The sequence below is a fragment of the Barbus barbus genome (assembly GCF_936440315.1).
Source record: "Barbus barbus genome assembly, chromosome: 37".
In the NCBI taxonomy this organism is placed as follows: Eukaryota; Metazoa; Chordata; class Actinopteri; order Cypriniformes; family Cyprinidae; genus Barbus; species Barbus barbus.
Genome location: NC_136715.1, coordinates 11,413,416 through 11,431,876, shown reverse-complemented (window position 1 = coordinate 11,431,876; position 18,461 = coordinate 11,413,416). Strand labels below are relative to the sequence as shown.

Sequence of the window (18,461 nt, the reverse complement as noted above, 5' to 3'; positions counted from 1 at the left end):
GTGGCTGTTGGTGGTATAACGCCTAAACAAAATTGCATAGTAACCTCAAATTTTTATATATCAACTTCAAATTTGGAACACAACTTATTTAAACATATGGCTTTAATTTTATGCCAAATTTGGATTAAAACATTTTGTAAAATATTTATTTTATATAATATAAAATAATAATAGTACCGTACATTTTATTTACAGTAAATTTAAACTTTTATAACTTTTTTTAATTTCATTTTTTTAATTTATTTAACTTCTGCAATAATCTGCTGATTGTCTTCTTTAAAAAGAGACCAACCTTAGGTCTGTATTCAAAAGCATTCATGAATTATAACAATTTGACTTTAAATAGTGCACTTTCAAGTCTATATATCAATAAGCAGATGTAATTATCGATTTTTTTAATATGTAGTCCTTTACTAGCTACATGAGTGCCTTGCAATCACCCACCTCCACCACACCCCTCCTCTCCCCTCCCACCCCTTGGTGGTGCATATGGTTAAGCACATTAACACACTAAGCCTTTTGCTGAAGTGGTCCCACTTCCCACAATACTGCATGGCTAATGGCTATAACCCCACTGTTTAATTATGCAGTTTAAAATGACTTTTTTTTCTGAACAGTGATTGCAAGGCACTCATGCAGCTAGTAAAGGACTATATATTAAAAAAACAATATATTAAAAAAATGCATCTGCTTATTAATATATACTGATGCTTTGCAATGCAGCATTCACATGATGTCGCCTAGTGGTTGAAATATAGAAGCGCTCCCACCAGAGGCCACCTTGCCTATAATATCTTAAGGTGGAGAAGGGGTTGGATGTGTATAACGACTTCTTTCTTTCTTTCTTTCTTTCTTTTTAAGAAAATCTCTTTACAGAAATGTTCATATCAATATCTTTATTTCTGTGATAGCAAATATGTAAATTCAGTATTTAAGATATAATAATACACAACTAATACACAAGTAACAATGGTAATTAGCCTCTAATAGGCTAGTAAAAATCCAGGTACGCACTTTATGAAAGTAAAACAACATAATTTCGCATGTAGAGACAAAAATAAATCGATTGTGATAAAGAAAGACGATAGTAGAAAGAAAACGCGTGCTGCTGCATAATTCTGGAGTTAATGTTCAAATCGACGGCGATAGTAGGCTTATTACTAAACAGTTTAAAACAAAGAAAGAAATATTATTTATGTCAAAGGACTGTAACATGAGACACAATTCAGTGGTCTACCATATGTCTAAAGGAGAGACTTTACTACTGACCAGAAGTGTCTCACTTAACAATATTTTGCATTAACCTATTTATGAACTTTTCAATATGAATCGGAATGCTGGATGCATAAAATAAACCAAACTAAAAGATGTAAGCATAAAAATAGCACCTTATAGCTATTTAAAGATTACAAACAGCATTTTGATTATAACACTTGAATTGCCATGTTAAATGGATTCACTGTATTTAAGAAAAAAATGATGAGCTAAAATTCAAAACAATTTCCTGACGATGGTGAATAAGCTATAGGCAGGCCTAAATGATTCACCACTGTTTGTTTTATCGTCGAATTATAAGATAACACGTGATGAAACGTTTTCTATTTTTCTATTACAACATCACAAGTAAATGAAAACTGTGTGCCAAGTATTAGGCAGTTAAAAGGCCATTTAAAAAATGTTTGAACTAGGTTATATACTTTTTTATGTAGCTTATTGCATCAGCGCAAATATTTACGATATTTTCATGTTCCTCTAATTATCGCAGTACATTTTTGCGGACGTTTTTTTAAAGGCCCCAGTCTCTTAAGCTTAGATTTTAAATAAAAATGAATAGGTATATCTATTAGGCTAATAACCATGATAAATAACCTAATTGGTGAAGGTGATGTGCCATTCTTTGATAAGCGCCCATCTTTATTTCGGACTTATTCAGATTTATTATGGCAAGGCTTTCGTTAATTTTTTGCAAGTTTCAATTTAATAAAATATCTCCCATGTAATTTAATTATACAACCTATTTCTTTGTTAAGCTGATTCCCTGTAGACAAGCACGTCGGTGAAACATGCGATTAATGAATTTCGAGACTATTAAAAAATCTTGCAGAAATCAAATGCAAAAAAAATAAAATAAAAACAAGACCTACAAAACATTTTTAGTTCAGAAATGGAAACATCATTAGCTTACAGAAGTGTATCTATTCAAATAATTTTTGTATGAATGGCTTTTTAAAAATGTATTTTAGAATAATTTAATATATCCGTACAAACAGCATCTCTGGCCCGTTTTAAAACTAAACTTACTCAAATCATCGAAGACGTTTGAAAAAGCCGCACCACAAGTTAAATGTTTTGACTATTTGTTTTCCCTTTATTTACAGAGGGTGCCCAAGCATGCTGAGGAGGAGGTGTGGCGTTGTGCTAGACCTCCTCAGACAACTCAGATGTCTATGTTCCTGATTCAGAGCTCAGTTGGTGCGGTAAGAACAGAAACAGGCTGCCCTTACTGGGCGGATCAGACTTCTCACTCCAGCTGCGTGGACCGGACCTCACATTTCGAAACTCGCCAACAGAAAAGAAAGCAATTTCACTCGTGTTTTAAGATCAAGCGTCAGTCAGAGACTTCTTTACGTGTTTCAAAAGTTCTCCACAACCGTGAGGATGTTTTTTTTTAATGATCGCATCTAAAAATCTGAATGGACGTTTATGCCTCGGTGCTTCACAAGGACATCTGAATCTTCAATGTGACCTCAAGGTTTCTACAGGCTTCCAGGAGGTTCGGAGAACATCTGCTACCTTTAAACTATAATAATGCATCATCCTTTGGAGATTGGGGCGCACTACTACCCCCCGGATGCCTATCCAGACCAAAGGTCTCACAGGTACAGGAGTTTCATGATTGAAGAGATTCTTACAGACCATCCGGATCACAAGGTATCACGTCCTACTGGAGACCTTCTCAAATTTGGAGTACATGCCCTTTTGTCCGCCAGACCATACCACAACCACTTAGGTAAGTACCGGTCCGTGACCTTTCAGTCAGACGATATTTTGAGATCCGGCATGGGCAATCGCTTAATCTTAACCTTCTCTTAATACAGGGACATTCAAATTGCACAACCTCTCGATTTGCCTACTCACAGGGAAAAGATTCCACATTGTCTCTGCGGGCCAATACAAAACAAATCAGATATCTCAGATCGAAATAGCCTATGCAATGCATTGCACCGAGCAAGCTTGTAAAAATTGCAAATGCACGTTCAGTTCAGGCCCTACTGCATGCATTTCATGCTTTTTTAAATATATATATACTCTGGGAAAGAGAGTTCTTACCAGCTCATGCATTTAAAAAAAAAAAATCACGAAAATAAAAAAAGTGTTTTATTTGCCGACTTAAACTGTAAAATAAAATAATAGTGGTGATAAAGTAACAAACTGCATTGTTACATTTAGCCTTTTTTCCTGAATTTCTTCATCTTGAATTTAAGATGAAGAAATTCAGATGAAAATCAGGCCGAAAAGACGTTTGGAAATAAAGATTGTAATGAAAACATTTTTACACTGAGGAAAAATAATGCAGCTTTCAGTTGACGCTGAAATATTCCAGTATGAAAAATAAGACTGTTAATTTTTTAATAACACCACCCGTTACGGATGGAAAGATGTAAGCAAAACAATAATCCAAGACATGTAATTTAGTCTGTTTTGTTATTCAAGATTTTTAGTATCTTACATAAAACTCCTTCTGGATTCAAAAGCATGTAATTCAATTGTAGGTAATAACTAGACTGATCAGGAAAACGGTTATATTATTTTATAAGCCTATGTATAAAAAAAAAAAAAAAGAAACTTTTTCACTATGATGAACCATTATGGATCCATCCAAACTTTTATTTTTTAACTGACATGAACATGCCATATCAGCAAGTTGTAGTTCCGACTAAATTATCATGACTAACGCACACACATACAACTGTTTTACTTCCAGTCCTGAAAGCAGACCAGACCAGTCTCCTGAAGTTTCCAGTGTCTCCTCTGTCCTGCTCGCTCGGGGCGCCGTTGGGCTCTGCGCTTCTGTCCGGCGCTGCGGGTCTGCAGGTGGGCTCTTCATCCCATCATCTCCCGCTGGACCTCCATCTTCGGGGAAAACTCGACCCTGGAGCTGATGCAGTGAACAAGACTAAGAAAGGAAGAAGGAGTAGAACTGTGTTTACCGAACTACAGCTGATGGGTTTGGAAAAACGATTTGAGAAACAGAAGTATCTCTCAACTCCTGACAGGTAAACACGCTTTTTAATTTCAGTTATTTTACGTAGCCTATTTAAAACAATGTAAATGTTTGACTTTTCCCCCAACTGTATTATTTTCTTATGAGCGTAATTATGGACTCACAGCTTATATGCAAAGAACATATTGGTGTTGTCTAAGAAATGGCTTAGTCGACATCTTTCTCTTTTTACAGAATAGACCTAGCAGAGTCACTAGGCCTGAGTCAGCTTCAAGTCAAAACATGGTATCAAAACAGAAGAATGAAATGGAAAAAAATCGTAAGTTATAACTGACATAGAAATTGTGATTCAACTGTCATACCTGAGAAAGTCTAAACTGATGTGTATCGTTGCTGCTTCGAAGGTGTTGCAAGGAGGAGGACTAGAGTCTCCGACCAAACCCAAGGGTCGTCCAAAAAAGAACTCCATCCCCACCAGCGAGCAGCTGTCGGAGCAGGAGCGGACACGAGGAGCGGACCACTTATCCGACGGCGGTGCTTCTTCACTTTCTGATGCAAACCAAGAGGAATAAAAGGACAACATCCGTGCGAATATGTTTGTCTCCAGGACGCGAACGGGCCTAAACGGCCTCTTTGGATCAGTGTGCACCGATGCATTTATGTTGGCATTTACAGACCTAACCACTTGGCCTGATTTTATAATACCTATGTTTTGTCTGTTTGTTTGATTACGCCAACTTTTGCGGGCCTTGAAAAGTCATAGTGAACTTTTTCCAGGAACCAGAGCAGTGGTTAGTAGTGAATGGGCTTTTTCTCAGCATTGACGGCTGTGGTATCATGGACATTTTATCGGCATATATTGTGCTTTTTTACGCTTTTCATTGGTATTTCAAAAATATTCTAAAAAATGATTAAAATGTCAATTTTTCGAAGACAGTTTTATGTTGTGACAATGTGACCTTTTTTCTAAAACATGGCACGACAAGACACAAATGACAGCAGCAAAGTCAACCATAATAGGCTAATAATAATAGTAGCCTAACAACAACCATAAATAATGTAAAATCCCTCGTTGCTGGGTTTCCTTTCATATTGTGTCAGATTCATGCTCCATATCTCTGAGGCTCATCGAATGCGAGCTGTGTAATATTATGCGGAATTGTTTATGAGCGCCATCACACCGCGCATTAAACTTATTTTGGCGTGTTTACGCAGTGAAAGTAAATATGTGGTAACACAATATTTTCGAAGTGAGGTTATTTATTTTCACAGAAAGATCCTTTTAATCAATGACACTGGTTATGGTGCCAAGAAGAAGTGTCTGAAGTAAGCGGTTTGCAGTTTGATGAATATGTAGGCCTTTTCAATTTCCACCACAGTATTTGCAAAATGCTAAAATGATCTTTTTCTGCTGATAACTTTGGAATTGGGCTATTAAGAAAATACGGCTCTTTTCTCGATTTTCTTTAAGTAGCCTAACATATTTAACGCCTAGGACCCTTGCCTCATGATGCTAGAAAATACTAGATTTTGAAATAAACAGTAACATTTTATAAACAGCCTAGAGAAAATTAACGAATAGTATATTAGACTTACATTAGGCTGTTAATGCATATAAATAAGTTGTACATTCAAATCGTTCTATTAGCCTAATATTTGACTCATATATTTTCATACGGACAACATTTTTAAATACCGGTGAGGCAGCTGCTACTTTGCTTAGAATTTACAAGATGTAAAATGTTTGTTGATGATGTGGCCTGGTAAAAGTTACTGTAGCTATAAAGTAGCATAATAATGCACTCCAGTTTTAAACGCGTATTTTGCACACTCTGTACAAAATGATTTATATCACCCATCAGCATCATCCTCCAATAGCCTATAACAATATAATCATAAAATGATCTATAATAAACAATGGCTATCCAGCAGAAATATGCATGTTTAAGTGTTGCTTTCAGTGATCTTAAGTCACTGAGTCACTGTCTGTAGTCTAAAATATGTAAACCCTTACGGACTTAGGCTCTCGTAACATCCTACAAACTTATAGCGGACACATATTTAAATATAATTTTAGGCTATTTTAACAGAATCACGAACAAGTCATATCATCTTTCTTTTTTTTGTTTCATAATATATTTGGCTGCACACAAAATATTGAGCTGGGCCATTTGTGGGAAGTCCGTTTTCAATTTAATACAAAAATAAGAACACAAATAGGCTAACTATAGCTGTCAAAGAGCTCATCAGACAATCATCGAACAGTGAAGGAAATAATTATGAGACATTTTTAATATCAAGTCTCTTTTATAGGCCTGATAGTTTAGTCTGGGTGGACGGAATCATATCCTGCCTGGAATATAGAGAATAGTACCTTAGTGATTTGGTACAAATAATTTAACATGCTCTAGGTTTCGTTTGACCAATGAGAACTCCAGACAAGGCTATTAATCAAAATCATACATTAATGAAGGAATAACGATGCGCTGCAGTGCTCAATTGTCTTGGTAAATTTGATCCTAATATAGGTTTTCTTGGTCCTGTATAAATTCTGGAGGCTGGAGTTATAGTGCCAGGACAGGATCATCATTCAAGAACACATATAAAACAACGGCACTCATCAATAGCCCATATGTGGTTGCATACAATAACAGTAAAAACATTAATTAGGCTGTATTTAGCCGCGTGGCAAGGCTCCATTCTTTTCTTCTTTTTTTCTGAATTAAGCAGCCGCAATCCAGCCCACAATCTCCATCCGCCTTTTCCGACAACTCCATATATTCAAATGACATTTAGGATATTTATATTGACAAAATCTAACAGTCTCCACAACACAGATATTCTCTTAAACACTGAAAAAAATAAATTATTTTAGGGATCTTTGAGTTATGACCCACCTGCCATTATCAAGCTCACACATTTGCACTTGTTGCGCCTGGAATTTCCCCAATAAATCTAATTACATACATGTTTAACTATATTTAAGTGCAAAGTGAAATAACTCTTTCATGTGAAGGCCATATCTCATAAGATACATAAAGTATGTTACAGGCCAATTTACAGATAACGTGGTCAAGTTTTCTTTTAAGAGAGATACGAGATAGCTTATTATTGAGAATCCAGTTTTATAACTGAGATTTTTTAAAAGTGTACTTTCCAATTAAATAGCCTAAATGAGGCCATAATAAATTTTAGATTTTGTGTGTGCGTGTGTGTGTATTACAGTAGGTTTTACTGTAGTCTTAAGTGACGTTGTACGTGTTTATGTTTTCTTTTTTTCTTTTTGTTGTTGTTTTTTAGATGGAGTTCGCCACAACAGCACGTAGTAAAACAATTCGTGACTGTAGCTGTCAAATCCAATTGTGTTGAAGTAAGACCAAAGATTTTGCCTCCAGCCAGTCAACCAACATGAAAAGGATTTATGTAATGTTGTGGAGACGATGAAAGTTATTGAACCTCGTTGAGTCAAACAAAATAATAATAATACATTTTAAAAAGTAGACTATGACACGGTTTCAATCATTTTTTTAAATGTAATATTATTTAATTTACTTTATGCTATTTCTTTATTTATTTATTTTTGGTGAAAAAAATAAAAAGAATCTCAAAAACGTGTTGCAGTTTTAAAACTGCAATAACTCTATTGATATTTGTTTAACATCATAAAGAAACATACAACATTCATAAAACTATAATGTACACATACAGTTCTTTAAAATAAAATATTTGCTGTAATATTAGTTTAATAATGGCAGTCACCAAGATAAGCCTTAGATCACCTAAATAAGCTTTCCATTTATGCATGGTTTGTTATGATAGGACAATATTTGAAAATCAACTATTTGACAATCTGGAATCTGAGGGTGCAAAAAATCGAAATATTGAGAAAATCGCCTTTAAAGTTGTCCAAATGAAGTCTTAGCAATGCATATTACTCATCAAAAATTAAGTTTTGATATATTTACTGTAGGAAATTTACTAAATATCTTCATGGAACATGATCTTTACTTAATGTCCTAATGATTTTTGGCATAAAAGAAAAATCGATAATTTTGACCCATACAATGTATTTTTGGCTATTGCTACAAATATACCCCAGCGACTTAAGACTGGTTTTGTGCTCCAGGGTCACATATGGCTACATTACAGACCTGGCTTTGGAGAAAGAAGAGGATGGTGATGAGGAAGAGTGGAAGCTCTCATTTGAAATCTCCTTTGTTAGGTTAACATTTTTATTTTTTTAATTGAACGGTGATAATTATTGCCTCTACAAGAGAAAGATCTGTTTAAGTTGCACATAATAGACTTATGATTAAAAAAAAAACTAAAAATAAAACTACTAATACACTGGAAACCTAAAGTGACTTTTCTTTCCTTACCTGAACCCAAATACAAAATTACATATATAAATATATATAGAATGTCACCAAACATCATCACATGACAAAGTAGCTTTATAACAAACATGCTGCCCTGTACTGAACAGTCTATCCCCTGAATATCCTCGTTGCTGTATTAAGGGTACCTGCCCCATACAGGTCTTTCCACACCATATAATAACCAACAATTATTTCCTTTGGGTGTTTATGACACTAGTTTAACTGGATTACAAGGAAACAAATGCTGGTGTCAGAATCATTAGAGTGAAATGATTCAGAGGATGCCATGGTCTACTGTTACAGACAGATGTACTCTGCTTTATTTACACATTTGTAGCAGTTAAAGAGAATAAAATGTCATGAAAACATGAGTAGCGATCACTCTGGTGGTGCGGGATCTTTAGGAGACATAACCGCAGGATGGTCATTTTCGTTTAAGTTTCTGTTCCACAAGACACTTAATACTGTTAACTGCACAAAGACAACAGTACAAGTTTTAGTAAATAAGCCCTGCACAATCCCATACAACTCTTCCTTCCTAATGGGACATTTAATGTTATTTGCAGTCTTTCCAGTGTCATTAGCTTGGATTTCAACTGAACAAAAGAGATGGGTTTACAATGCAGGTGCTGAAATTTCACTCAGAAGTATTTAGCTCAAGAGCTTGTGGAAAATAAATGCATGCATTGTCGTCTGGATTGAAGGGAATCCGTTGCGGATGAAGTCATGGGCAGGAATGCCTAATGCACTCAAGTGAACAAAACCTCATCCCAGAAACAGACTTTGAGCCTGGACTTGATAAACTCGAGGTCTCTTCAATCAAGATGAAGATTTTAAAATGATCGTGCAAAGCTGAAAATATATTTAGCTCAGTTGTGTGATCCGCTTAAAAACACAAAATCCCAAACTCTCCATCTGTGTGCATTATCTTTACTAGTGTTTTTGTTTTAAACGATTGACTGTGCATGCATATCGGCAGGCCCCACAACTCCCTATGTCTCAGTTAAACAGTTTATCCATTCGTCAGTATTCACCCATGTCATAATCAGGTCTTGCGGCAATCATTATGCAGATTAAGAACAGGTGCACACGCACTTCTAGCAACAGCATGAAAGGCCAGCAGTGATGACCATGGCAACTTTCATTACCTGTAATCATGTGTTGTGAGAGGTTGTGTGTTTACAGACTGTGTGATGCCAACACCAGATGTTCAGCACACGGCTAAACGCTCCACATGTCTTCTCTTTCCTGTCTGGACCTCGTGAAGGCCGAGAGTTGGACGGCAATGACTTCCGACATAAATTACAATCAGCAGGAAGAGTCAGCTTCGAGGGATCTGGTGATTTGAAACTTCCACGTGAGATGCAATTTAATCATTAAGTGGACCCTGTTGTGGTGGCATGTTCGTGTGCTGATGCAAGAAGCGAGCTAGGATTGATGGGTGCGGGGGGGGAGACCCCCAGATTCTGAGATGGGTGTTTGTGGAGTCAAAAGGTGCACACTTAAACAGAACTCAACTTAGGGGGCCACAAGTTGAGCGTCTGCCCAGCCACACACAGGAGAATTCTTCACGATTAAAGCTCCTCTGATTAATCTAACTTATGTGCCAAAACTGCACATGCTGCGTATGATCCCAATTACGCTGAAACTTGATTCAGCATGGAGTACCTCTACGGTCACCCTGCCTCCCCTCTGTTTTCACTGGACTATGTTTGACAGCATGCTTTAATGTCACTCTGTTCAAATTTTAAGTGATAACATCAAATGTGTGTTTTCACACTTTGAACTACCTTTTAATTTATTTAAAGCAAACATAATTTAGCCAAACTGTGCATTTCAAAGTGATATGACTTTGTTTCTTCTTTGAAACACACACACAAATAATGATTTGTCCAAATAATGAAAGTCAATGGGTCCCAAAAATTTCAAGCTACAAAAAAACATCCAAATAGCATTTTCTGATAACAAATATTCAGATTGAGCAAATAGTATATAGCTTGAACCCAGAGAACACCCCTATCCCCAAGCTGGGATAAGGATTGTTAAGAGTGAGGAGTTGGTGTGTAGGAGGGATATCAGAAAAATGTCACGGGACAAAGGTAAGCTGCTCTATATATTTACTATCATGCTAATTAAAGGGACAGTTCACCCAAAAATAAAAATTCTGTCATTAATTACTCAACCTCATGTTGTTCCAAACCTGTAAGACCTTTGTTTATCTTCGGAACACAAATGAAGATATTTTTGATGAAATCCGAGTGCTCTCCGACCCTCCATAGACAACAACTGTTTCCAGGTCCAGAAATGTAGCAAGGAGATTGTTAAAATAGTCCATGTGATATCAGTGGTTCATCCGTAATTTTACGAAGCTACGAGTACAAATGCTTTTTGCGCACAAAGAAAACAAAAATAATTTTATTCAACAATGTTTGCGTTGTTTACATTTAGAGGAGAGCAAACACGTGCGTCATGATACTGTCCACAATGGCGGCACGCCGCCGCAGACGGGATGAGGAGGAGAATTGTTGAATAAAGTCGTTATTTTTGTGCTATGCTGAATTACTGAATGTGCTCATCCCGAACTTTGTTAATAAAACTTCATGAAATGAAAATCCAAAAACCCCTATGGCATAATACAACTCTTCATGGCAAAATTATCACTTTGTAAGATGAACATATCAAATTTTAAGCCTTTACTCACTTTTAAATCAAACCAAAACAATGTTAAGTGAACACATTTCCAATATGGCGCCATGAACCTCAAATGCAAACTAACATCAAACCTCCCAGGTTCTCGCACAAGGTTTGTATCTGCATATTTAAAGATTATCTTACATACATACGAATGCCAATTCCAGAAACAAGAAATACAAGCTAATGTGTATTTCAATGCATTCCAAAGTTCAAGTGAGGTAAACTCTAACCTGACAAATTTGTGTCATGTCACAAATATAGGAATGATATGTCACTTAGCTGAATTAAAAAAAAGACAAACTTGAAATAAGCGGGATAGCAGCATTGCCGGAGAGTGGTGTAGATGTTTTGCTTTTATTTCCTTTTGGAGCTTGAAAGATTTGATTCCCATTGACTTATATAATATGGACAGAACAACTAAAACATTATTTGAGTTTTACACAAGAAAGTTAGCCATACGAACTCAGAAAGACATGAGGGTGGGTAAACGATGTCTTTTGTTGTATTTTAAGTAAACTGTTCTTCTAACTAATACATTTAAAGAATTCACACATTCTCTGGGAATCGATCCTATGACCTTGGCATTGCTAGAGGCATGCTTTACTAAATTGCTAAGGACACTATTGTTGCTCTTGGTTGTTTCCATGGCAAAATGCACCATGCTTACTGGCTGCATGTTAAATTACAAAAGTCCTATTCATTGAAAATACATTGTGAAACATTTGCAAAATGTCTAAATAAATACCCATAGCTATGGCACATTTATCAAAGCACATACTAAAACACCATTTCTGAAGAATGGAGAGGTGATGACATTTTTACGAGAGAGGAAAATTCAAATATAGAGTGTATACGGTTTAAGGGCCTCTATGCCTCATTACTATACATGCACATTATGACCTATTCATTGGGTTGGACACTCTTGAGCTCCTGGGCGGTGCTGTTCAGGTCTCACTTGCCGAGCTCAGCGAGCGAGGTGTGAATAAGGTCTCCACTGTTTCTGTGTTCTTACACAACCACGCCAGCAAGAGGGCACTCTCTCAGAGCCCAGCTTTAAAATAAACACTATTTATATATGTCTCAAAGCTTAACAGCCATAGTTTGTAATTCCTAATGACCGAAATGTGCACGCTACTCACCCTAATGTTCAAAAGCAGGCTTTATTGCGTCATTGTACAAACAGTACCAAAACACGTGTTGTCTTCGCCTCGTCCACTTTCGATCGGTTATTGTGTGAGTCACATATTATGCAGTCCTGACTTATTCCTTCCACCGCAGCAGTTTCCCTGCAGCAAGTCAACAGAAAATATATTCTGACATAGCATGAGTAAGGAGGAATCATTCTGGAAAATGAAAAAAGAGGGAGATCTAAAATTCATTAAGGAGAAAGTACTTCAATTCCCAGTCTTAATGAAACCCTATCAAAAGTAATATTTCTCCATGTAAGTGCTGAGACTTTCCTAAAGTGCAGCAAATGACTTCTCAAAGACATCAGACTAATGGGAGAAGGCATTAGAGCACATAAACAAGTACATCATTCCAGCTGTTCAGCTGCCAATTTGATGTTCCTTTTTTAGCCGTGACCCCCCTTCCTCCCATCCCCAACCCGTCCATTTATCCTATGAGCACAGTTTGCAGGAAATGTCAGCCCCCTGTGATTGATCTGAGATGGGCGATTCCCTGACTTCATGGTAGTATAAAGCAAGACAGCTGTTGGAAGAAATCAAATTCCAGCAGGAGCTGGAAAGACTTATTTTTCCATCTCTTTAACAGAGCCATTGGCTCTGACCAGACAAGTAAATAAAAAAACACAGCCACAATATGGCAGGAGGTGACTGAAGCACTCATTATATAGCAATTATTGCACAAAAAATATTTCCTCTCAAAATCTAACTTGAAAGTCAATCCCACCTTTTAAAGACTTTTGAGAAGACATGACAAGCAGCGAGTATATGCTCTTCTCTGGACCCACTTGTCTAGAAGTTCAAGAGGTACACATGGTATATAGCGGAAGGATCTGACCCAGGGTTCTTTCGCGGGGATCCTATAATGCTGTTGTTGGCCAGAGGAGAACTGGCCCCCTGACTGAGCCTGGTTTCTCTCAAGGTTTTTTTCTCCATTCTGTCACAGAGGGAGTTTTGGTTCCTTGCCACTGTCGCCTCTGGCTTGCTCAGTTGGGGACACTTGATTTTTTTAGTGATTATTGTCAATTTGATTTCACAGATACTATTTAAACTAAACTGAGCTAGACAATGACATCACTGAATTCAACAATGAAATGCCTTTAACTGAAAATTCAGTGTTTAATCTTATAATACATTACTGACACTCTATCCTCCAATTTGATACTGTTAAGTGCTTTGAAACAATCTGTATTGTTAAAAGCGCTATATAAATAAAGGTGACTTGACTTGTTTTACTGTTGCATCTTACACTATGGGGCAGTTTCAAATAATGTGTCATGTATTCTAAATCAATATACAAATACAGAAAGATAATGACTTTGTAAATACTACAAAAGTGCTAACCAAATGGGGAAAAAAGGCTGTTTCACAACTTTTCACTTTCAAAACCATACAAAAATAAAAAGGAAAAACTGTTTATTTGACTGATTATAATGGAAATTTGATTATATCAGCTGAAATGACTTCCATCTTTTATCTAAGACTAACTAGAATATACATAAAGTATTTTTAAAAACATTTTAATATATTTTCTTATTTGTAAACTGATCTGTGATGACTCTAACAATGGATGTTGCCTTTGCAATTGCAAGCATAAACCCAGCCAAATAGAAAGGAACTGGTAAGTTCACTCAACACTTTTTGTATGCAGTATGCATCATATGGTCAGTGAACAGACTGGACATCCATGGGAATGCGGTCTGAAGCTGGGACTAAGTGGAGTGTAACTGCTACAGGCTATATTAAGGGCTTTCAGATTAATCAATCACAGCCATATAATGACAGACGGACTCTGTACAAACACTCAAAACAATACAGTTCCACATAAGAGCCTCCAAACCAGGCTGCTCAGCACGCAGCAGAGAGTGGTCTGCGCCACACTTCTTTTCACTTTCATCAATTTATAGCCCGAGTATATTAGCTATGATTTATGTCTTTTCCTGGCTTTAAAGGTCTGGATCTCATAATATATTACTTAGCATGCTCTGTTCCTGGTTCCTCAAACCACATAAACATTTTGCAGTAAGAAATGGTCATTGAGCAAAGTGTTATTTTAGTTTTTAGCATTCTAAATAAAGACGTCAGGGACGACGGGCAGCTGGATCAGAACACGCTGTGGGTCAGTATGTAACTCTGTGGTTGCGGTCGACAGAACGCCAGTCATTAAGAGGCTGAAATAATGCAATATTGTTTCTCCCCATTCTGCAGTTTCTTGTCAGAGATGTTATCGTACGTCTTTGAATGACTTCAGGACTTCCGGTCATTTTCATTTAGTGAATGCTACGTAATCGTAATGGTCTGGAAAATAGTAGCGAGCCGGTTACACTCAGTTGTTCTTTGTCACTGTTTATGCGGTAAGATGACGGATAGTTTAAGTTGGAAATAGAAAGCCTTTAACACTGTAATCACTTTTCTTTCTTTCTTTCTTCCTCTGCAGTATGTGTACACAACAATCAGTGGATAAAAATAAGGGTTACAAGTCCATTCTTGTAGACATAAGAAAGAAAATATATTTTTTTAGCATCCACATGGGCTGCATTTGTATAGAATACAATGGGGACATTGCATCATTGACAAAACTGAGAACTGTAGTCTCAATTTTAAAAAATAATATTACATAATATGAAGTCCTATGAGAGGAGATAGTGTTGCAAAAGTGTTGATAAAATAAAAAAATGATTGCACTGTATATAAAATAAAATGTATAAAGTCTCTTATGCTTAACAAGGCTGCATTTATTTGCTTAAAATGTTAATATTGTGAAATATTATTACAATTTCAAATAACTGCTTTCTGTTTTGATGTATTTAAAAATGTATTTGTGTGAATTTCAGAAGCCATTACTTCAGTGTCACATTATTTCAGAAATCATTCTAATATATGCTGATTTGCTGCTCAAGAAACATTCTCCATTGTCAATATTAAAAACAGCTGTGCTGCTTAATAGTTTTGTGGAAACTATGATAAATTTTTTCATGGATTATTTGATGAATAGAGATGCATTGGAAATAGAATAATATATGTTTATATACACTCTCACTTTTATCAATTTAATGTGTTCTTTGCTGAATTAAAGTATTACGTTTTTTTGTTTGTTTGTTTTTTTGCTGGTCATACTCTGTTCTCTTTTTTTTAAGATGATGGATAGTTTAAGTTCAAAATTGAAACTCTGTAATCAGTCTTTTTTCCCGTAATATGTGTACACAGCAATCAGTGGATAAAATGTAGGTTATTTCATTGTGGTAGATGCGGAAAGAAATATTCTATTATAAATAATATAATAATAGATCTATTTAGAAATACAATATAAAGAGCACATTGCATCATTGACAAAACTGGATTTTACAAGCATCAAAAACAATGTTAGTCTTTAATGTGATTTAAATAATAAAAAGTATTTTTTCTTATTACAGCCTGATTAACAAAAAGTAATAGTAGATTTACAGTATATGCTAAGCATAATGTCGCCAATCCTTCTTATTAAGTCACATTCAGACAGCTGTGAGATCCTGCTAATGTTAGTCAAGCCAACAGACGACTAATTCTGTGAAATTAAATAACATTCAAATTCATTTATGTAATTTGCAAAGGGGTATTAATATTTATGGTATTATCAATGTAGCCAAATATTCCAGATTGAAAATGCTAATGGCTAACGAATCCCTTCTCTCTCTCTCACACACACACACACACACACACACACACACATTCAGTTGTGATTGATGAATATTACTCCATCAAGCAGAATGTAACAACGCCAAGCGGCTGAGCCAATCAATCTGTCGGTTAGAATGATCAAGGCTGTTTATATGACGCTGCAATGGACAAATACAGCCAGTAAGACACAATTTACACCCATAAACAGCTGTTTTGCATCAGGTACGTGGTTTAGTCGGCCGTTAAGGGCGGCTTAAATGACCCCAATCAGGGAATGACAGAATATTTGCCAAAAAAAGCCGCTTTAAGTTATTGAAACCTCAATTTTAAACTCCTACGTTTTCCGTGAAACTTTACAGTGCACGGCGTGTTTTGCAGGAAGGATGAATGAGAACGATTCCAACGAAAATACCAAACAAGCTTTCAAGTAAAATGGAGTCAAAAATGGAAAAAAGTTGTAGAGACAGTAAAGGCGATTTTTTAAAGCCCACCCAGTCCATACTTTTACATTCATCCTTTTAAGACTCATTCAATGATGGCTAATTGGGTATTAATGTGCCCAAAAATTCGAAATGAAATAGCATGGGATTTGCCAAGAAAATCTAAGAGGAACACGTCTCGCGATTCAGCACGGAGAGCCGCAGTGGAGCTGGCAAGAGATTTATGACATGTTAACGCGGTTGACGACAGGGCAGTCTGCGCCAAGGCATCCCACAGCGTGTGCATTAAGGAGCCGGGTCCCTTAAACATGCTGATCAAAATATTAACACTAAGAGTAAACACGGGCCCTTTATCTGACAGTGATTTACATTACAAAGACCTTAATCCAAGAGCGAGCCAGTGGTTCCTTCATTAGCCACAACCTTTACCTCACACTTCTCTGCAATGCACACAGGTGGATGCACTGCTTTGGGTGACTCTTGTGTTTATGTTATCTTTTCATAAGCTCTACTTGGAATTTGTCAAACTGCATCATTGTTTAGCTATGTGCCAGTCAAACGCAGGCGTGCCAGATGGTTGCCTCTCCCCTAACCTTGCCCTTTGGCGGTTTCAGTCATACAGAATTTCAAGAGTGAAGTCGGGTCCATTGACTTGCTTTTTCACGCCCTTTTTTCATTTGCTTCTGCCACAGTCTGCCAGTGGAAAGGTGTAACGCCATTCACCGAAGCTGACAGGACAGATGGAAAAAAGCGCTCTCAAGTAGATGCACATAAGTTATGACTGTTAAAAAAGTATAATTGCTGAATTGTTTAACATAGTATTTTCTCATAGGGGTCAAAGTTATGGAAACTGTTAATGACATATTGCACTGAAACCAAGACGATGGAAAGTCAGAGAAATGTGTCACCATTTCGTTAAGAGACATAGAGGACCTACCGCAGATGTGTGTGCTTTCAGAAGTGTTGTGATATGTTCCACAAAAAGGTGTTAACATAATGCAGCTATATGCTTTAAAAAACTTTTCCACAAAGAGCCTTTCACATCCATGGAACATTTCCATTGCACAAAAGGTTCTTCAGATTATCAAAATGTCCTTCACACTAAGAAAAATGGTTCTTTGTAGAAATTGTTCACTGAAAGATTTTTCAAAAAGGTTCTTCCATGGTATCACTATGAAAATATGAAAAGCCCATTTTAGAACCTTCATTTTTAAAAGAGTGTATAGAAACAAATTTAGAGCATAGAAGTTATTTTGTATAAATGGGCACTTTTACTAAGAGGCATTTTCCCAGATGAGAGTAGGATGTGTTAATGTGTTTAAAACAATCAACTGAAGATTAAGCCTGATAGCAATTGCAGATCTTTGTTTTGACAAGTGGAAAAAAGTCCCCAAAATTATATTTACAGCAGGTGAGTATCTTTTTACTACATGGTGGATGAGGTTTGAATCAATTTAGTGGTGTTTGATTCTTTTCTTTTTCTTCTTTTTTGAGTGGGTCTTTCACCTTATGCTAGTCAAAAAGTAACAAATGAGGTCTTGGCTGATCCATTTTTGAAGTGTGCTGGCTGTGAACACGGACTGTGGCTGGAAGTCATGAGTGAAGGTCCAGATAGTCCTATCAGTGTCTCTGCTTCAAATCTAAACAGGTTGACATTTTGCAGGTGCTGGAAAACACTGGGATCAAGCGCAACTTCCTCCATGGTTTATAGAAGGAGACAAAGGTCAAGGCCTCCCAACACTGTGTCTGATCAGTCCCATCATTCTCCGTAAGTTCTCCGAGCGCATGATACTGAGGACCCAGTGCTTGATAATGTGCAGTTGCAGCTTGAGACTCTGATTGATCATTGACTTAAAAGAACTTTTGTATATAATTCAACTCC

At 36.5% G+C, this 18,461-nt stretch overlaps 1 protein-coding gene across 1 annotated transcript; it reads left to right on the top strand.

Moving 5' to 3' along the window:
• Positions 1-2,396: 2,396 nt before the first annotated feature.
• On the top strand, positions 2,397-5,463 carry barx1 (BARX homeobox 1). The gene is made up of 4 exons (XM_079396187.1): positions 2,397-3,010; positions 3,986-4,277; positions 4,460-4,544; positions 4,630-5,463. Exons 1-4 carry the CDS (start codon positions 2,809-2,811, stop codon positions 4,795-4,797), a joined length of 747 nt encoding a protein of 248 aa, XP_079252313.1. The 5' UTR covers positions 2,397-2,808; the 3' UTR covers positions 4,798-5,463.
• Positions 5,464-18,461: the final 12,998 nt, after the last annotated feature.